Here is an 18,651-nt window from a genome sequence, read left to right on the forward strand (position 1 = left end):
AAGACAGGGTTTCTCTGTGTAGTCCTGGCTGTCCTGGATCTCGCTCTGTAGCCCAGGCTGGCCTCGAATTCACAGAGATCTACCTGCCTCTGCCTCCCAAGTGCTGGGATTAATGGTGTGAGCCACCACCACCCAGCTCAATATTTTACTTTTAAGTGTGTGTGTGTGTGTGTGTGTGTGTGTGAATTTGTATGTGCACATGAGTACCTTGCCCATGGAAGCCAGAAGAGGATGCCAGAGCCTCTGCACCTGGAGTTACAGGCCATTGGGACCTGCCCAGTGTGAGCGCTGGGACCTTAACCATTGAGCCGTTTCTTCAGCCCCACCACGGCTTCATGTTTTGTTTGTCTGAAACAAGGTCTCACCGTGTAGCCCTGACTGTCCTGGATCTCGCTCTGTAGACCAGGCTGGCCTCAAACTCACAGAGATCCACCTGCCTCTGTCTCCTCAAGTGCTGGGATTAAAGTGCTGGCCACTTCATGTTTTAAGGAGACTCTGTGATGTGTGGATGAGAAGATGCAGGAAGACAGGGTACAAAAGAAGCCTTGACGGCCAGTCCAAGGGGAAAGTATAGCCCAGAAAGGGTTAGTTAGTGTTCTTTGTCCTCAGCGCCCGGCTAGCTGGAGTTCCAGTTCCACAGCTTGGCCCCTTCTTTCCTAGCCGAGAGAGTGATATGGATAAGTTATTTATTCTGCGTGGGCCTGTTTCCTCATCTGTAAAATAGGGACAACACGGTGCTCACTCCAAGGATGAAGATTAAAGGGGCTAATGGTTAACACAGTACCTGGCACGGAACTAGCACTCTCATAAGTATTAACCCCCAAGCTACACCTTATCAGTTAGGACATTACGGCTACAATAGGAAAGAAAGGGAGGAGGAAAGGGATCTGAGAAAGATTGGAAGAGAATTCCCAGGCCTCCTGTGTCTCTCAGGCAAATTGCCTATATTTTTGTGAGAATGAATTCAGGTTGGAGCTAATTCTCCCAGGTATTTGCATTGGAGGTGGCGAGGTTCCTGAGGATGGAAGAAGCCTAGGACCTCGCCCAGGCCAGGCGCTCTACCACTTAGCGACATTAGCTCCCGCCCGCCCGGCCGCCCGCCCCTGCCCCTTTTAACCTTTATGTTGACACAGAGTCTTAGTGAGTTTGCCTAGGCCAGTCTTTCTGAACTAATCAGTCTAGGGATCTGGGAGGAATGAAAGGCTCTGTCTCTTGAAGGGAGGCCAATGAGGAGTCAGGAAAAGACAGAGGGAGGCTGGAGGCAGAGTGCTTGATTAGCATGAGTAAGGTTTAGGTCCCTTCCCCAGCATGGGGTGGCTGGGGCAGAAAAGCCAAAGGGATGGAAAAGGTCACTGCTGGGTTGAGGAGAGAAAGGAGGAATTTCAAAAGATTATCTTGAGAGATGCCTCGGGGGTTAAGAGCACTGGCTGCTCTTTTTCTTTCTTTCTTTCTTTCTTTTTTTTTTTTTTTTTGAGGACCAGGGCTTCAATTCCCAGCCGACAACCACCTGTAGACTCCAGTTCCAGGGAATCTGGGGCCCTCTTCTGGCCTGTGTGGTTACTAGGCACGGAAGTGGTGTGTCTACATGCAGGCCAAACACCCATCCACATACAAAAAAGAAAAGAAATGGAAACCGCTTACCTTAATTTAGACATTTGGAGGTTGTGATTTTGAATAAAGGCCTCTCCCCACCTTCCCTGCATCCCTGACTACCTCACTTGAGATCGACAATGTCTGCAACCCACTTTGGGCAGAACTTCCCAGCATGGCCTCTTCCCTGCATCCCCCCCCCCCCAGTCTCGGGGTGCAGGGTGGCGTTTTTTTTGTTTGTTTGTTTCGATTTTCACCATTTCTCTCTTGAGCTGGGGGAATCAAACGCACATTTCGTCTTCCAGCAGGTTAGTGCCTAGGGATATTTTAATAGGGAGCTCTTCGTGCTCCCCACCACACAGTGTGGTGCCTCCTCAAGCACGCCTTTGGGGGGGAGCAAATGGTGCCAAAGGGTACTTACTCAGGGCTAAGCATCCGTCCATCCAGTATGTATGAGGCCCTGGGGTCCATCGTCAGCAGCACCTCTCTTCCTGAAAAAAGATTTATAGAAAGGAAATAGTACCACTTCGGGATTGGGATAGACCTAGGGTTTTTTGGTCATTATTGTTTTGAAACAGTGTCTCGCTCTAGCTCAGGCTGGCTTTAAACTGTCCTGCTGGCAGTGGTGGCTCAAGCCTTTAATCCCAGCACTCAGGAGGCAGAGGCAGGTGGAACTCTGTGAGTTCGAGGCCAGCCTGGTCTACAGAGAGAGTTCCATGATGGCCAGGGTTACACAGAGAAACCCTGCCTTGAAAAATCAAAAAAGAAACAAGCAAACAAACAAAACCCCCAAAACAAAACCCACCCTTGTCCTTAGCCTCCTGAGTGCTAGGGTTATAGACAAGCAACCCCGCACCAGGCTGCCTGGGGTTCAATTCTAGTTCTGTAGTCACGAACTATACAACCTTTTCATTGTTTTTTTTTTCCCCTAACAAAGGCTCACCAAGCCCTGGCTGGAACTTGGTAGGTAGACCAGGCTGTCTTTGGATTCACAGAGATTTATCTACCCCTCTTTCCCTAGTACTGGGATTAAAGGGTGCACCACCATGCCCAGCTCAAACTGTGCAACCTTTGGAAATATTTCTTAACCGTTTTGAGCCACCATTTCCTTATGTACAAGTATTGGGATAGTACTAGCTAGCTATTTAGCTAGTACTGATGATGATACGATGAGATTATGTACATTAGTACTTAATTTAATAGCAAATATGCTGCAAACTGCATGATCTTATCTTGTTTTATAAGACAGAGACAGGGAAACAGGGAGACGGAGACAGGGAGACAGGGAGACAGAGAGAGACAGAGACAGGGAGACAGAGACAGGGAGACAGAGACAGAAACAGAGAGACAGGGAGACAGAGAGAGACAGAGACAGAGAGAGACAGAGACAGGGAGACAGAGACAGGGAGACAGAGACAGAGAGACAGGGAGACAGAGAGAGACAAAGACAGGGAGACAGGGAGACAGAGACAGAGAGAGACAGAGACAGGGAGACAGAGAGAGACAGAGACAGGGAGACAGAGACAGAGAGAGACAGAGACAGGGAGACAGAGAGAGACAGAGACAGAGAGAGACAGAGACAGGGAGACAGAGAGAGACAGAGACAGGGAGATAGGGAGACAGAGAGAGACAGAGACAGGGAGACAGAGACAGAGAGAGACAGAGACAGGGAGACAGAGAGAGACAGAGACAGGGAGACAGAGACAGAGAGACAGGGAGACAGAGAGAGACAAAGACAGGGAGACAGGGAGACAGAGACAGAGAGAGACAGAGACAGGGAGACAGAGAGAGACAGAGACAGAGAGAGACAGAGACAGAGAGAGACAGAGACAGGGAGACAGAGAGAGACAGACAGGGAGACAGAGAGAGACAGAGACAGGGAGACAGAGACAGAGAGACAGGGAGACAGAGAGAGACAGAGACAGGGAGACAGGGAGACAGAGACAGAGAGAGACAGAGACAGGGAGACAGAGAGAGACAGAGACAGGGAGACAGAGACAGAGATAGGGAGACAAAGACAGAGAGAGACAGAGACAGGGAGACAGAGACTGACTAGGCTTGGCATGGAATTTTGAGAACTCAAAGCAGGTGCACCCTCAATGACACATTTCCTCCAACAAGCCCTTCTAAACTCAAACAGTTCCACTCCCTGGGCTCAAGCATTCAAATATATGGGCCTATGCAACCCCCTCTGAGACAGGATCTCAAACTCAGAGATCCACCTGCCTCTGCCTCCCAAGTGCTGGGACTGAAGGCATGAAATACCGCCGCCCCGAGGCCCATTCTATTAAAACCACCACACCCTGGGAAAAGTCTTGTCACTCCGTGGCGTGAAACCCTGGCTTTGATCTCCAGTACCACATAAAAGTGGGTATGGTAGTACAGGCCTGTAATCCTGTCATTCAAGGGGCAAAACTGGCAGAAGAGAAGTTGGAGGCCATCTTTGACTACATGGGGAGTTTGAGGTCAGCCTGGGGTGCATGAGAACCCTGCTTTTCAAAAACAAATTGTTTGACACCTGCCTGCTCTACACAGAGAGTTCCAGACCAACCAGGGCAACATAGTAAGACCTTGTCTCAAAAAATTAAACTAATGCTGGGCAGTGGTGGTGCAAACCTTTAATCTCAGCACTTGTGAGGCTGGGGCAGGCAGATCTCTGTGAGTTCAAGGCCAGCCTGGTCTACAGAGAGAGTTCCAGGACAGCCAGGGCTGTTATACAGAGAAACTTTGTCTTGAAAAACCTAAAAACAAAACAAAACACTAAACTAAGTTAAAATATAAAACAAGTTAAATAATTAATTAAAAAAGAATTATAACACCCCATTCATCCTCCCATATACACACTAATGTGATCATATGCACCAATACATACGCATGCAAATAATCATGGAGACTGCCCGCGACAAGTCAACAGTCAAGAAAGCATGTTTTAAGAAAGAAAAGGAAAAAGGGAAAGCATGGGGCTGACGAGATGCCACTTACCTGTTGCTCTTGCAGAGAACTGGTTTCAATTCCCAGCACCCAACATGGTGGCCTATTGCCATCCGTGCCTCCAGTTTCAGGGGATCCAATGGCATTTTCTGAACTCCTTGGACACCAAGCACACACGTGGTGCACATATATACATGTAAACAAAACATTCATGCACATACAATAAAGTAAGTTCAGATTAAAGCAGCGTTGGGAGAGCTGGAGAGACAGCAGGTCACAATGTCTGAGGCCCTCTTCTGGCCTCTGGCACCAAGGACAAATGTGGTGTATATACGTGCAGGTAAAACACTCATACACATAAATTAAAAAGAAAGATTTTTTCCCTTTTTCTTTCTTTCTTTTTGTTTCCGAGACAGGGTTTCTCTGTGTAGCTTTGGAGCCTGTCCTAGATCTCACTTTGTAGCCCAGGCTGGCCTCGAACTCACAGAGATCTGCCTGGCTCTGCCTCCCGAGTGTTGGGATTAAAGGTGTGTGCCACCACCGCCCTTTTTTGGGGGGGGGATTTTTTGAGACAGGGTTTCTCCATGTAGCCATAGCTGTCCTAAAACTTACTCAGTAGATCAGGCTGGCCTCCAACTCTCAGTCTGAGGTTTCACTCCCCGACTACTTACAGATGGTCTTTCTTTCTAAAATATGTATTTATTTTGTGTGCTGTGTGTGTGTGTGTGTGTGTGTGTGTGTGTGTGTGTGCGTGCGCGCACGCGCGCGCGCATCTATGTGTGGGTGAGCACACATGTGACAACATGAGGATGGAGGTCAGAGGAGGACTCCGAGGCCTTGCTTCTCTTCCTTTACCACGTAGGTCCCTGGGGTCAAACTCTTGCCGTCAGGCTTGGCGGTGGGCACCTTCAGGCACCTTTACCTGCTGAGCCATCTCACCTGGCCTCTTTCTTTTTCTCTTCCTTTCCTTTTTGAGACAGAGTATCAGAAAGCCTATGCCAGCCTCAAACTTAATTTGTAGACGAGGCATGATAGTACAGACATGTACTAACATGATAGCACAGGCATGTACCAACATGCCCAGCTCTTGTAGATATTCCTACGGTGTTTGTCGAAAACTTTGTCTTATGTGTTTGGCTCGAGTGTATGTCTGTGTACCACATGTGTTCCTGGTGCCCATGGAAATCAGAAGAGGGCCTTGGATCTCTTTGAATTCGATGGAGTTATGGACACTTCTGAGCTGCCACATGGGTGCTGGGAATTGAACCCAGGTCCTCTGCAAAAACAAGTGCTCTTAACCACTGAGCCACCTCTCCTGCTCTCTCTTTTTATTTTCTGTGCGTTTGTGTTTCACCCACATGTATGTCTGTGTGAGGGTGTCAGGTCCCCTGGAACTGGTGTTACAGACAGGTGTGAGCTGCCATGAGGATGCTGGGAATTGAACCTGGGACCTCTGGAAGAGCAGCCAGTGCCCTTAACCACTGAGCCATCTCTCCAGCCCCCTCCTGCTCTCTTATAGATATTGTTTTTGTTTTTGTTTTCAGACAGGGTCTCTTCACATAGCCCTGGCTGTCCTGGGACTCATTAGTAGGCCAGGCTGGCCTTGAACTCACAGAGACCACATGCTTCTATCTCCCCAGTGCTGGGATTAAAGGGGTGCACCACCATGCCATCCTCTCTAAAAGATATTCTTAACCCCTTAAAGAGACACACAAGGCCTGTCACAATCTGGCCAGAGCCTGTCTTTCCCATCTCTGTTGTAGCCGTTCCGTTTCTTGAATCCTCCATGACAGATTGTTTATCTAACTCTGAAGACACCACGCCTTTCAGATGTCTGCCTCCCGCTTTATTCTCCCTCACTTCAATGCCCCAATCCTTTCTTCGCTTGCCCTTTTGGGTTCAGCCTAGCCTAGCCTGGGAATCAAAGGAAGTCCAGATCAGTAGAATTGTGTAGCCCCTGTATACTACAGGTCAGATCTGCCATTTAAATATTGCGGAATCGGTAAATTAAGTGAGCCTCCCCCTCCAGCCCCCACTGTGAGCGCCCAGGCTATCTGATTGAGCATCTGAGGCAGTTTGCCGTTGCCATGCCAATTCTCTATGGATACTGCAGCTTGCTCTGCAATCTCAACTCAGTTAGCTGCTGCTTTGACTACTCTCCGTAGTTCAGCTAGGCTCCATCCAGGAATTGACGCTGTCTTTTCCCTGCAGCTGCTGGCACCTCTGCACACAGACGCCTCTGAAAGATCCCAGATCCCTGCCACCCAACAAACAGCAGATAGGGAGTGCGCCACAACCTTCTGCGCCTTGGCCTTTCCTGTCCCCAGGTCAGAGCCCTTGAATATTGACCCTTCAATGGGTCATGACCAAGTTTGCAACATCTCTGGACTTTGTTGTTTGGACTGCTGCCTACTCCCTGGAGAAGCCTTATTTTTGCCAAGATTTTGTTTTGGTTTTCAGACAGGGTCCTTGATAACTAGCTCAGTTTTGAGGTCTCACTCCTCCTTCCTCAGCCTCCAGAGTGCTGGAATTATAGATGTTTGCCAAACCTGGCCTTGTCCCGTCGACTTCTTTCTTCTTCTTCCTCTTCCTCCTTCTTTGACAGCATCTCTCTGTAGTCCTGGCTGTCCTGGAATTCACTCTGTAGACCAGGCTGGCCTTGAACTCACAGAGATCTGCCCTCTTTGTCTCCCCAGAGCTGGGATTAAAGGTGTGCATCACCACCCCCTGGCTAAAGAGTCAAGTTCTGTACATAAGATTCAACCCAGCTGAACTGAATTTGCTCCTTCCTGGTTCCTGGAGAGTTCTAATACGCTTTAAACCCTCTATCTAGGTGCCCTTGAAACTATCTTACATTTATAATTTGATTTCTTTTAACTTTCTTATTGATTTTTTTCTGACAGCCCAAGTCTCATACAGCCCAAGCTGGCCTCAAAACTCCCTGTTTAGCTAAGGCTTGAATTTCTGTCTCCTCCTAAGATCTGAGATTATAGGTGTGTGCCTAACCACTCCTAACTCATTACCTTTATATTTTTTTAAAAATTTCTTTGAAATTGCCTATTTCATTTTTATTTTATGAGCATTGAGGTTTTGTCTGCATGTATGTCTGTGTGAGGGCATCAAATCCCCTGGAACTGGAGTTACAGACAGCTGTGAGCTACCATGTGGTTGCTGGGAATTGAACCCGGGTCCTCTGGAAGAGCAGCCAATGCTCTTAACCTCTGAGTCATCTCTCCAGCCCCCTCATTACCTTTATATTTATAATCAGTCTTTCAACACAATTTGTTTAATTCTCAAAAAAAAAAAGACCCCGTGAAAGACAGAGCAGTTATTATGCCCCCGATACTGCAGGCACAAATACTGAGACCTACGAATGTGGAGGGGTCAAGGCCACCAGTGGAAAGCCAGGTCTCCTAACTCTAATACCTCTTCATTACCCAGCTTGCTCAGCACATCGTGCACTATGGTCCATCCTAAGCCCTCAGTGTGTTTCTCTCAAATGAGAACATCAGTCCTGGCCCAGTCTTTCCCACTGCCTCTTTGAGACTTGGCCTCCATGGAGCTCCCGTCAAGATTCCTTCAGCCTGTTTCCACCTGGTTAGCAGGACACAAGAATCATGTGTCCTGTCCTCTCTCTGGCCCCTAACGCCAATTGCTTTGCCGTCCCCACCTTTACCTTGCAGAGGAAGCCTCGATCTAGAATTGGAATCTTCTTTTTCTTCCTTTTCTTTTTGGACAGGCGCTCTCTAGCTAGCCCTGGCTGTCCTGAAACTCTCTCTATAGCCCAGGCTGGCCTGGAACTCACAGAGATCCACCTGTGTCTGCTTCTCAAGAGCTGGGATTAAAGGCGTGCGCCTCTACACAGGGCTTGGTAGTGCATTTCTGACCTGATGATCAGTTTATCATTTCTCACTTGGACGAGAGTATGAGACTCCCTCGAGGACTAGAATTAATTAATTGTGGTGTTGGGATGGAACCCGGGGCCTATTAGGAATTCACTCTACTGACTGAACTACATCTCCAGCCCCCAGGATGGAAGTTTGAAAAAGACAATCTTTCTCAGAGGTCTTTGGGACAAAGAGGAGATGGTCTAGGCTTGTTGTATAGTGGGAAAAGGGGATGGATTTCCATAGGCGAAGGCCTTTTGCAGCCCATGTGCCAGTCACATAAGGACCTCTTCTGATAGAATGTGATGTCAGTTTGGAAGGAGAAAGGAAATTTCTCACAGGAAAGGAGTGCTTTTGCTGTTGCTATGAGCCAGGGCCTTACACTGTAGCCCAAGCTGACTTGGCACTATATACCTTAGGCTGGCCTCTAATTTGCTGTAATCCCCCTGCCTCCACCTCCTGAGTGCTGGGATTAAAGACAAGTCCCCCACTTGTTTCCTATTTTTGTATTTTATGCTTTCTCTTAGAAAGGGAAAATTGATTTCCAGAGGGCAGACGATTCTGATGAGGTCACACCTGATTTTCTTCATTTCTGGTGTTATTTCCTCCATGTTACTCTGAGAGGGAGCGGCCAGTACTCTGTCCAGCTCAGAGGTGGGAAGACTGAGGAGGAAAACTTGCTGGGGGGGGGGAGCTGGGACCCCGAGGCACCCTTTGTGTGGGCAGTGGCAGTGGGGGAAAGCCCTGTGAGGGTGGGGAGGGGTCCTTTTGAAACCCAGCCGCATGTGGGAGGGAGCTGGGCGAGGTGGGGGCCAGCGCTTGTTTGCACACAGGGGAACAGGCCTGGGAAAGGGTACACCTTGCAAATGAGTGACACAGCCAGGATTTGAACTCTGCTTTGTCAAATGCAAAGTCTGGGGACGTTTCCTTCAGTAGTTGACAGGGGTCCTGGCAAGGAAACTTCTGCTGGACGCACCTGACCTCGGAGGGAGTCCTGGGGGTGGGGCACGGATTCAGAGAGTAACAAGGGAGGGCCACTGGGGAGATGGAGGAAATCAGGAGCCATATCCAGAGGCGAGAGGGGTCGAGGGTTTGCAGGGTGCCAGATGCTGAACGTACAGGGTGGAAGGGGACAGCCCTTTCAGAAGTACAGGGGAAGGAAGGCCTGGCTGAGGTAGCCAGGGAACGTATGCCGCACACACTCTCTCTCTCTCTCTTTTTCTCCCTCCCCCTCCCTCTCTCTCTCTCACCTGAGCCGTTTCTGTAGCATTTCCTGTCTCTCTAGAAGAGGCTGCCATTTATTCTTCAAACAAAAGAAAGGAGGTATGCGAATTAGATAGCAATAGACCCTAAACAATGAAGAAGAAACAAGCAAGCCAACAAACAAGCCAGAAGAAGAGGAGGCAGAAGAAGCCGGCTCCCCCCGAGGGTGGCTCCTAGCTGCAGCTTCAAGACACCCTTCCTTCTGCCCTTTTCCTCTCTTCATCAGCAAAATGCCAACCAAGGCCAGCTTATCCAGGGGGAGGTCGGAAAGGAGGGTGCAGGAGAAAGAACTTCAGCCAACACTCAAACCACCTCTTCATTTACTGTAAAATCCTGTTTAATGTGTAACATTTGCCGACAGAGAGGCCCTGGGGACTGGGGACTGGGGGCAGCCCTGACCAACCCCCACTCCAATGCATCTGCCTGCGTCTCCCTCCACAACTCCCTCACCCTAGACATAGCCTCCTTTTCCTCGTGGCAGCCAGCAGCAAGGCAAGCCCTGGTTTTTCCTTTTCCTGCGCTCGCTCCCCTCCGGTCTCCACCCACGAGGCAGAGCCCCTCCTCCACTCCGCTTGCCCGCATCCCTCCCCACTGATGTGACTCCCGAAGTGGGGTACCTGACAGCATGGGGGTTAAGATTAGTTTCATAATTGGAAACACCGACACAGCATCTCATCTCTCGTCTCCGGGAGAGGGAGAGGGGAGAGGAAGGGGTGCAGGCAGAAAGAGCTGCCCACCCTCTCAGTAACCTTGAGCCCTGGTGCAGAGGTGGCTCCCCACTCCCCAGCCGGAGAGTTCTTAGACAGAAGGCTCTCTGAGGAAGGGGCGTAGTGAGGGGAGGGAGGTTTTGATGGAGTAATCCCTAGCAGGCAGAGGCCTGCTCACAGGCATCGGAGAAGGAGGGGCAGGCCTGGGCTGGGTGAGGGAGGGGTGGGACGGGAGGTCGCCTGGTACATGGCCTCAGCAGGCTGAGCATCGGTCGCTCTTCTCAGCTAGCCCGGCCCCGGTGCCAGGGCTGCGGCGCAGTATGTCTTTCAGAGAGCCATCCTGCTCGCTCAGCAGCTTGTTGATCTCATTCTGCTTGTATTCAGGTGAGAGGCGGTGGCCGAAGCCCGAACCCTTGCGGGAGGGCGGATTGGAGCGGCGCTGAGCACGGCGGGCACAGGCCCGGATGATGAGGTACACCACCTCCGCCACGTTGAGGATAATGCAGATGCCGGAGGCGGCGAGCATAAAGACAGTGAAGACGGTTTTCTCGGTGGGGCGGGACACGAAGCAGTCCACTGTGTTGGGGCAGGGGTAGGCCTCGCACTTGACCAGCCGCACCATGGCGTACCCGGGGTAGAGTAGATAGAAGACATACATGAAGACTGCCTCGAACAGCAGCCGGAAGACCACGCTGATGACATAGGTCCACCACAGTGTCCCTGAGATGTGCACCTTGTGCCTCTTCACTTCTTCCAGGTGGAGGGGGTCCGTGTGGCCCTCGAGCCGTAGCATTTTCTTTTCTATGTGCTGTTGGTGAGCCACGTGCATCGCGACGAGGAGAGCTGGGGTGGAAACCAAGATAAGCTGCAGGGACCACAGGCGCACGTGGGAGATGGGGAAAAACTGGTCATAGCAGACGCTGTTGCAGCCAGGCTGGAGGGTGTTGCAGATGAAAGAAGACTTCTCATCACCCCACACACTTTCTGCAGCCACCACCAGCACCATGATTCTGAAGATGAAGATGACGGACAGCCATACTCGGCCAATGGCGGTCGAGTGCCGATTCACGCCACTGAGCAAGGTGTACAAACCTGTCCAGTTCATCCTGCCTCATTCACACCTGTGAAACAAGAGGCAGGAAGCAAGCTGTCAGAAGGTTAGGGCAGGAAGCTGGGCATAGGAACACTGCCTTCCCCTGCCCCCATCTCTTCCAAGAGCCGGAAAGCAAGGATAGTCATAGCTTTCCTCATCAATCCCTCTTGGCCCCAGCCTTGCCTCCTCATTCGCTTGACCTGACCTCTCTGAGTCCCATCCCCTTCTTCACATACATCCAGCATTCTTTCCTCTCGAGTCCCTCTCTTGACCAGGCCTATCTTGTTCTGCTATTAGCCAGCTCTTCTGGCTCCCCTCCCCCAGCTCCTTTGCACCTGACTTATGGCGAACCCAGAGAGCCCGGTTACCTCGGGGAGCGCCTATCCTTGAGGCCACCCAGACAGCTCCCCTATGGTCTCATGTCTGTGTAGGGGGAGTGGTCCCTGTGGTCGCGCCTGCGTCCCAATTCATCGCCTCCCGGTGCTGGAGAGTCATATGCTGCTTTATACCCAGTGTCTGTACAATGGGACCTTTGTGGGGCGCTGAACAACACCCTTTAGAATTCAGATCAAACGCCCTGACTTCCGCCCACCCTACACACAGAGCACTTGTGTCCCAGCGCCGGACACCCAGCCTGCACCCACCTGTTCTGTGCCCGCCCGGTCCATCGCCGCACCCGCCCCATGGTCCCACCAGAATAATGGCTCTGGGGGAGGGAGACAGAACACAGACAGGTGCATGTAAGCCAGGACCCCAGGGAGCCAGGAGCCTCTGGACTAAGGGCCTCCTCCATATTTCTACCAGAAACAGAGTAAGCAGGAGTCTTCCTAGGCTTAGGTCCCCTTCCGGGTATGGATGAGCTAGAAGGGTGGAAACTCAGGGCATCGCGTTTATCAATCCAGAAGTGTACTAATCATTTCCCCCACACACTCTTTCTTTTGACCCATTTAACAATCCTGCTATCCACTCAAAGTCACACAGCCAAAAAGATGAAGTACAAAAGACTCTGGGGCAGACGACTAGGGTCTGAGGGCAGCAGATTCCTTGCACTTTTGCAGACGGTGTCAGCCAAAGAAAAAGCTAGCCATTAAAAAAAGGAAAGAAAAGAAGGCTAATTTGCTGTCACCTTGAAAGACACAAAAACCAAGGAAGCTGTCCAGCAAAATGTGACTGTGTCTCCTTAAACTGCAGGAAAGGGACCCTCTCCAGGGGGTGGGCGGGTGGGCACCTGGTAAGAACAAGCCAAGAGAAAAAAAATGATAAAGCCACCAGGCAAGCAGCAGGTTACACTGTGGATTATGCAAGGGTCATGTAGCTTCTGTTTGTGTCCTGATTCTTCACCCAAAGTGACCTTGGGCTATTTACTGACTTTGGATGAGCCTGCTTACTCATCTGTTAATGGTGCCCATGCCCGGGGTGGCAGTGGGAGTCAATGGAGATACCTGCTCCAGTTTCTCAAGTGGCTAGCAAGGGGTTAAGAGCTGTCTCTGGAAGAGGAAACAATACTGCCTTGGGCCGCCAAATGGTCTGCCAAGCCCACGATCTCTCCTTTTTCTCTCCAGTACTATGTGGTTGACCTAGAGCGTCTGACATAGAACAGACAACTCAGCTGCTGCCCTGGCCCCAAAGTCAAGTGCGTATTGTAACCTCCTGCTTATGAGCATGCCAATGACTCCAGGGAGGAAATTCTCCTCTTTCCCTTAGGCAGACAAAGAAGGCCTCTCCCCACCTCCCACCACTTCTGCCATTGACGTTGAAAGGAGATTGTGCTAGAAGCAGGGAGCTGGCTGAGAGCGCCTCAGGCCTGCACCTATAGAAATGCAGCCAAATGCAGTGCATTTTCTGCCTTACCCAAGGCACTGCCACAATAGGGGTGGCGGGTGCAGGGAGAAGCCTTGTGATCACTTCTGGGTGGCTCTCTGGCTTATGGAGGGAAGAGGCAGGGAAATAGTTACTGGAAATGTTGGGAGTGAGAGAAAAGAAACAGGAAACTGGGGCAGGTGGTCCACACCTGTCTTCGGGCTATCTAGGGCGTGATGGGTTAGGGAGGAGGGCTCACTTGAGCTCAGAAGCTTTAGCCCAAGGCCAGGCATGATGATGCACACCTGTAATCTCAGCACTTTGAAAGTGGAGGATCAAGAGGTCAAGGCCAGCCTGAGCTACAGTTGTGAGTTCAAGCGCGTGCACGCGCGCGCGCACACACACACACACACACACACACACTTATAAAAATAAACAAAAAAGAGTTCTAGACCCTTTTAAGTGCAACTTAGTGAGGTCCAGTCACAATAATAAAGCAGCAGTAGAGGAAGAAGTCTACGGGACATTAGTTAACTTCTCTACATGATGTTTCTTCATTTAGTTTTTTTTTTTTTTTTTAGGTCCTGTCAGGCATGGTGACACACATCTTTAATCTCAGCACTCGGGGAGGTAAAGACAGGCAAATTGCTTTGAGTTCAAGGCCAACCTGGTTTACATAGTGAGTTCTAGGTGAGCAAGGGCTACAAAGTGAGACCTCCCCTGTCTCACAAACAAAAACAAAACAAAACAAATCAAAAAAGAGTGGGTTGTGGTGGTGCACACCTCTATGCCCAGCACTCAGGAAGCAGAGACAGGCAAGGTCTCTAATGAATTAGAGGTCTGCCTCGTCTGCAGTAAGTTCCAGGACAGCTAGGGCTACATAGAGAGACCCTGTTTCAACCATCACCCCCCCCCAAAAAAAAAAAAGAAGGAAAGGAAGGATGGAGGGAGGAAAATGTTTTGCCAATGAGATGTTTTGGGCTTTACAGACTAGACAGGGGGTATTTGGGGCAATGGTAAAGGGCTTGTTCACAGCCCTGGACGTGAGGAGTAACATGGGCCGGCAAGAAGGCTCAGTGGGCAAGGGTGCTTGCTGCCAAGCCTGATGCCCTGAGTCTGATACCAGAATCCACATGGTGAAAGGAGAGAAGTGACCTCTGCAAGTTGTCCTCTGACTTGCGCACACCTAAATGTAATAATAATAATAATAATAACCCAAAACCCAACTCCTGCAAGAATAAGCATTTGTCAGCCGGGCGGTGGTGGCGCACGCCTTTAATCCCAGCACTCGGGAGGCAGAGCCAGGCGGATCTCTGTGAGTCCGAGGCCAGCCTGGGCTACCAAGTGAGTTCCAGGAAAGGCGCAAAGCTACGCAGAGAAACCCTGTCTCGAAAAACCAAAAGAAAAAAAAAGAATAAGCATTTGCCAAGGATATATTAAACATGTGCCAAGCCCTTGAACATGTACTCTTTCCTGTGAGCCTCAGAACAATCTTGGGGGGCCTTTGAGATGACTCAGCAGGTCAAAGCATTTGTCACGCAAGCCTGATGACCCGAGGAAAGTACCAACTCCTGAAAGTTGTCTTCTGACTTCCACGTGTGCCGTGACACTAACGCACCCACACCGACACCCATACACACGTAAATTCACATGTAAATAGGCTAACAATATATAAAAGAAAAAAGTTAAGGAACAGCTTTGGGAGGGAGGGCATTAGACTTTGAGAGAGGTAAGGCTGACGTGAGAACTCACATTCTTTCTGTCCCTAAATTCTTTTTTTTTTTTAATTTTGAAGTTTTACTTTTTTTCCTCTCCATAAATTCTAAGGCATCTTACAGAGTTACCGCTTATCTTTCCACATTTGTTCAAGGTTGAGGAGGTTCGATGCTCCCTTCCTCTCTTTCCTTCCCAGGGTTTCTCTGGCCTCCTGATTTGGCCCATTTCCATTTTCTCAGGCTGTTCCCATGAACTCCAAAGCAAACTTAGGTGTTCTCTCTCTCTCTTTTCCCCTCAGAGGTGCCCCATACACCTCCTGACCAACCTCAAGTTTCTAGGTCCTTCTGAGAAATTCTCTGCCTCTTACTTTCTTGAGTTGCCTGGGACACAGCCAGTAGCTCCCTTTAGGACCTCTAAGAACCCTCGTGTGGGCACTGGGATTTCAACTTTTGCTTTGTTTATGTCAACCTCAGTACCTCAAGGGTGCATTCTAAAAACATCCAGGGGAGTGACCTGATTTTGAAATCCAAACTGTTTTCCTGACTTTAGGTTAAAGTCCAGCTATTGATATGGTTGGAGTTGCACCAGGCATGTTCTGCTCTGTGTTTGATTAGACAGGGTTTCTGAGGCCTTGTCAGGCTTTGGATTCAGGTTTGCCCAGCACTTGAGCATAGTACAAAAGCAGGAGCTCATGGAACATTCTGTAGCGTTATCCCCAATTTTCAGACCAGAAAGTTGAGGCTCAGAGAAAGAGAGAGAGGTTCACTGGCAATTAATTGGTCTGCTGCCAACTAGTGGAATCAAATTCCAAATTGATTTTCCTCTGACCCCAAAGCCTTTGAGCAGGACACTGCTCCTGAGGGTCCCTCTTCTCAAGGAATGTTTATTACGAGACAGGGCACACAACCCCCAACGCTGTACTCGTGTGCATGCTGGCATGTGTGCGCATACACGGTACATTATTAATTACTTCAATCTCGGCCAGGCGGCGGCGCATGCCTTTAATCCCAGCACTCGGGAGGCAGAGGCAGGCGGATCTCTGTGAGTTCGAGGCCAGCCTGGGCTACAGAGCGAGATCCATGACAGGCACCAAAAGTACACAGAGAAACCCTGTCTCGAAAAATCAAAAAAAAAAAAAAATTACTTCAGTCTCCTTCCTACTCTGTCATTCCTTCCAACTGCGTGTGAATCCTTGTGTTTTGTGGGTTTGGGCAACATGACTCTGGTGGGGCTGGATGAGGTTACACTCAGGCCCAGACACCAGGCTTCGTAGAGTGCTTGCATAGTCAGCATGAAGCCCTGGGTTCGATCCCCAGAAATGGTAGTACATGTATTTGTTCCCAGCTCTCTGGAGGTGGAAGTAAGAAGGATCAGGTGTTCAAGGTCATCCTCAGCTACATAGTAAGTCTGAGGCCAGCCTGGGCTACACAAGACCCTGTTTCAAAAACAAGTAAACAATAAAAAGAAAAAAAAATAACCCAAACCCTATGCTCCGTCTCTATGCTCCATTCCTATCTCCCAGCCCACCCATGGTCAGGAAGGGACATGGGGCTTTCTGGGAGACTTCCTTCTGAATTTTGGGGTGCTTTCGTCAGGTTGGTGTGGTTGAAGCCAATCTCACCTGGCTCCTTCCCTTTCCCTGCTATCTTAACGCCTCCACCCTGTGGTTCTATAGAATCTCAGGTACTGACTTGGGCTCCACCCTGGCATCCATCTATTGTGGCCAGGCTTGCTCACCATGACCGGTCTAGTAATTCACTTCTCTCTCTCCCCCTCCCTGCTGCAGCCTTTTCAGAAAGCCTCGGCTGACATTCCTTCTCTTGTCACTGATTGGGTTATTGCTCCTTGCTCCTCCATCATCCACTTCACTTGCCGGTGTTATTTGGGCTCATTGTGTGCAGCCACGATTTACAGAATGCATCCTGTGTATTAGGACTTGCGTGTTCATGAACTCTCTCATCCTCCGAACAACCCCAATTAGCGCATGTAGCCAGATTAATCTGGAACTCCCAATCTTCATGCCTCAAGCCTTCAGAGTCCTGGGATTATAGACATATGTCACCCTGCCTGGCAAATGCTGTGACTTGTGACACAGGTGGTAGACAAGTAGTGAAAGTCAGATTGCAAAGCGTATTGGCCCCTCTTCCTAGCCTGGATCTCTTACCAATGGCTTCTGCCTATTAAAACTTCTCTTGTGGCTGGGCTAGTTGGTAAACTCTTTTCATCCTAGTACTCACTCAGGAGACAGAGTCAGGAGGATCTGTGAGTTGAGCCCAGACTGGTTTATATAGCAACTTCAAAGCCAGCTAAGGCTACGTAGTGAGACCCTGTCTCAAAAAACAAAACAAAACTTTTGCATATATTCTATTTCCCCCCCATCTCACTTTCTAAGTCCTTGGATTCTGATATGCCATTCCTGACAGCTGGAATGACTTTTGAACAGCTGGGAGCCACCCTTCCAGTCTATTGTCGAGCCATTAGTTACCATCAGGTTCAGCTTGTGCTTGCCTGCCCCCCTCAAGCAAATGGAAAGGCATACTCCCACATCCTAGGCTCTGTTGGCAGGCCCGTGGCAGATACATGCCTGCTTTACCTTATAGTCAAGAAAAGCAGCAGCATGTGGCATTGTCTGACAGTCCCAGGGAACCCTGCATGCCAGAAAATGTCTCAGAAAGGCAAACTTGGCCACCTTATGTTTCCAGTTCTTCAAGTCTGTCTTCCCGGGAATCTAACCCTGTGGGCATGAGCAGAATCTTTGGCTGAGGAAAATGAGTGAGAAGAGAAGGGACATGGAGCCTGGAAAGAAGGTAAGAGCTGGAGGCTCAAGAGAGCGTCTAAGCAGGCTGGGCACCTAGCGGGAGGACGTCATCCCAGCTCAGAGGAGAGCACAGAAAGGCCCCGAGTGGCTGAAGTTAGGAGAAGTCAAGACCCAGGCCTCTTCCCAGCCAGCATTTCTACCCCAGCACCATATCAGCACACCGTGGTCCCCCTCCCTCAGCCCCCACACTCCTCACCTCCCTGGCACTATCACACCTGGTTGCAGCTGCCTTTTCCCAGGGAATGTATGCAGGCGTGTCTGCTCAATGCCACTAGGTACTGTTAAAGCCCAGCCCAGGGGAGGGACAACAAGCCAGGGACCGGAGCTTGACATGGCCCATAGCCCAAGAGGAAGCAGAGAAACATTAACCAGCCCCACCCCTGTCCCACACACAATCATTAAACAAGATTGATCCCTGAGCTCTCAATGGATTTGGACCTAGATTTCATGTCCTGTTCCAGAGGAAGAGAAGCATCATTGCCACCAAAATGCCATGTTGGGCTCTATTTGAGGTACTGAACTGAGCTTGACTGCTTTATACCTTTCAGCTGTGCCCAACTCTTGGCCTTCAGTAGACATACTGTGTGGATAAGCAGCAGAGAGGGCTCCGGTGCTGGATGCTGTCTCTTCTAGATCCCAGTCTCTACAACTATGGATAATTGAGAAGACAAATCACCTGAGGTCAGAATGGAGGATGGCCTCACTCTCTCCCTATATAGCAAGACCAGGGCATCACTTGCTCACTGTCCATGTATTTAATAGCTGAAGACAGGCTGCAGTATTTCCAGTTGCATCCCCAAACCATAAAACCTATTCAGAAATTGTCTTCTACTCTTGGGGCCAAGG

The 18,651-nt window shown here is 49.9% G+C and overlaps 1 protein-coding gene across 2 annotated transcripts; it reads right to left on the reverse strand.

Annotated features, from left to right (window-relative positions):
- Positions 1-9,986: 9,986 nt before the first annotated feature.
- On the reverse strand, positions 9,987-18,131 carry Gjb1 (gap junction protein beta 1). Of its 2 annotated transcripts, none has more exons than XM_006981130.4 (2): positions 18,002-18,131; positions 9,987-11,499 (listed from the first exon to the last, which is right to left on the reverse strand). In XM_006981130.4, exon 2 carries the CDS (start codon positions 11,481-11,483, stop codon positions 10,632-10,634), a length of 852 nt encoding a protein of 283 aa, XP_006981192.1. In that variant the 5' UTR covers positions 11,484-11,499; positions 18,002-18,131; the 3' UTR covers positions 9,987-10,631. The 2 variants fall into 2 exon arrangements, with proteins under 2 accessions (XP_006981192.1, XP_006981193.1); XM_006981131.4 differs by lacking the exon at positions 18,002-18,131 and adding an exon at positions 11,840-11,946.
- Positions 18,132-18,651: the final 520 nt, after the last annotated feature.

This window comes from Peromyscus maniculatus, chromosome X, assembly GCF_049852395.1.
Source record: "Peromyscus maniculatus bairdii isolate BWxNUB_F1_BW_parent chromosome X, HU_Pman_BW_mat_3.1, whole genome shotgun sequence".
Classification (NCBI taxonomy): Eukaryota; Metazoa; Chordata; class Mammalia; order Rodentia; family Cricetidae; genus Peromyscus; species Peromyscus maniculatus.

Coding starts and splice junctions, on each gene's coding strand:
- Gjb1 (XM_006981130.4), bottom strand. CDS start 11,483: ATGAACTGGACAGGTTTGTACACCTTGCTCAGTGGCGTGAATCGGCAC.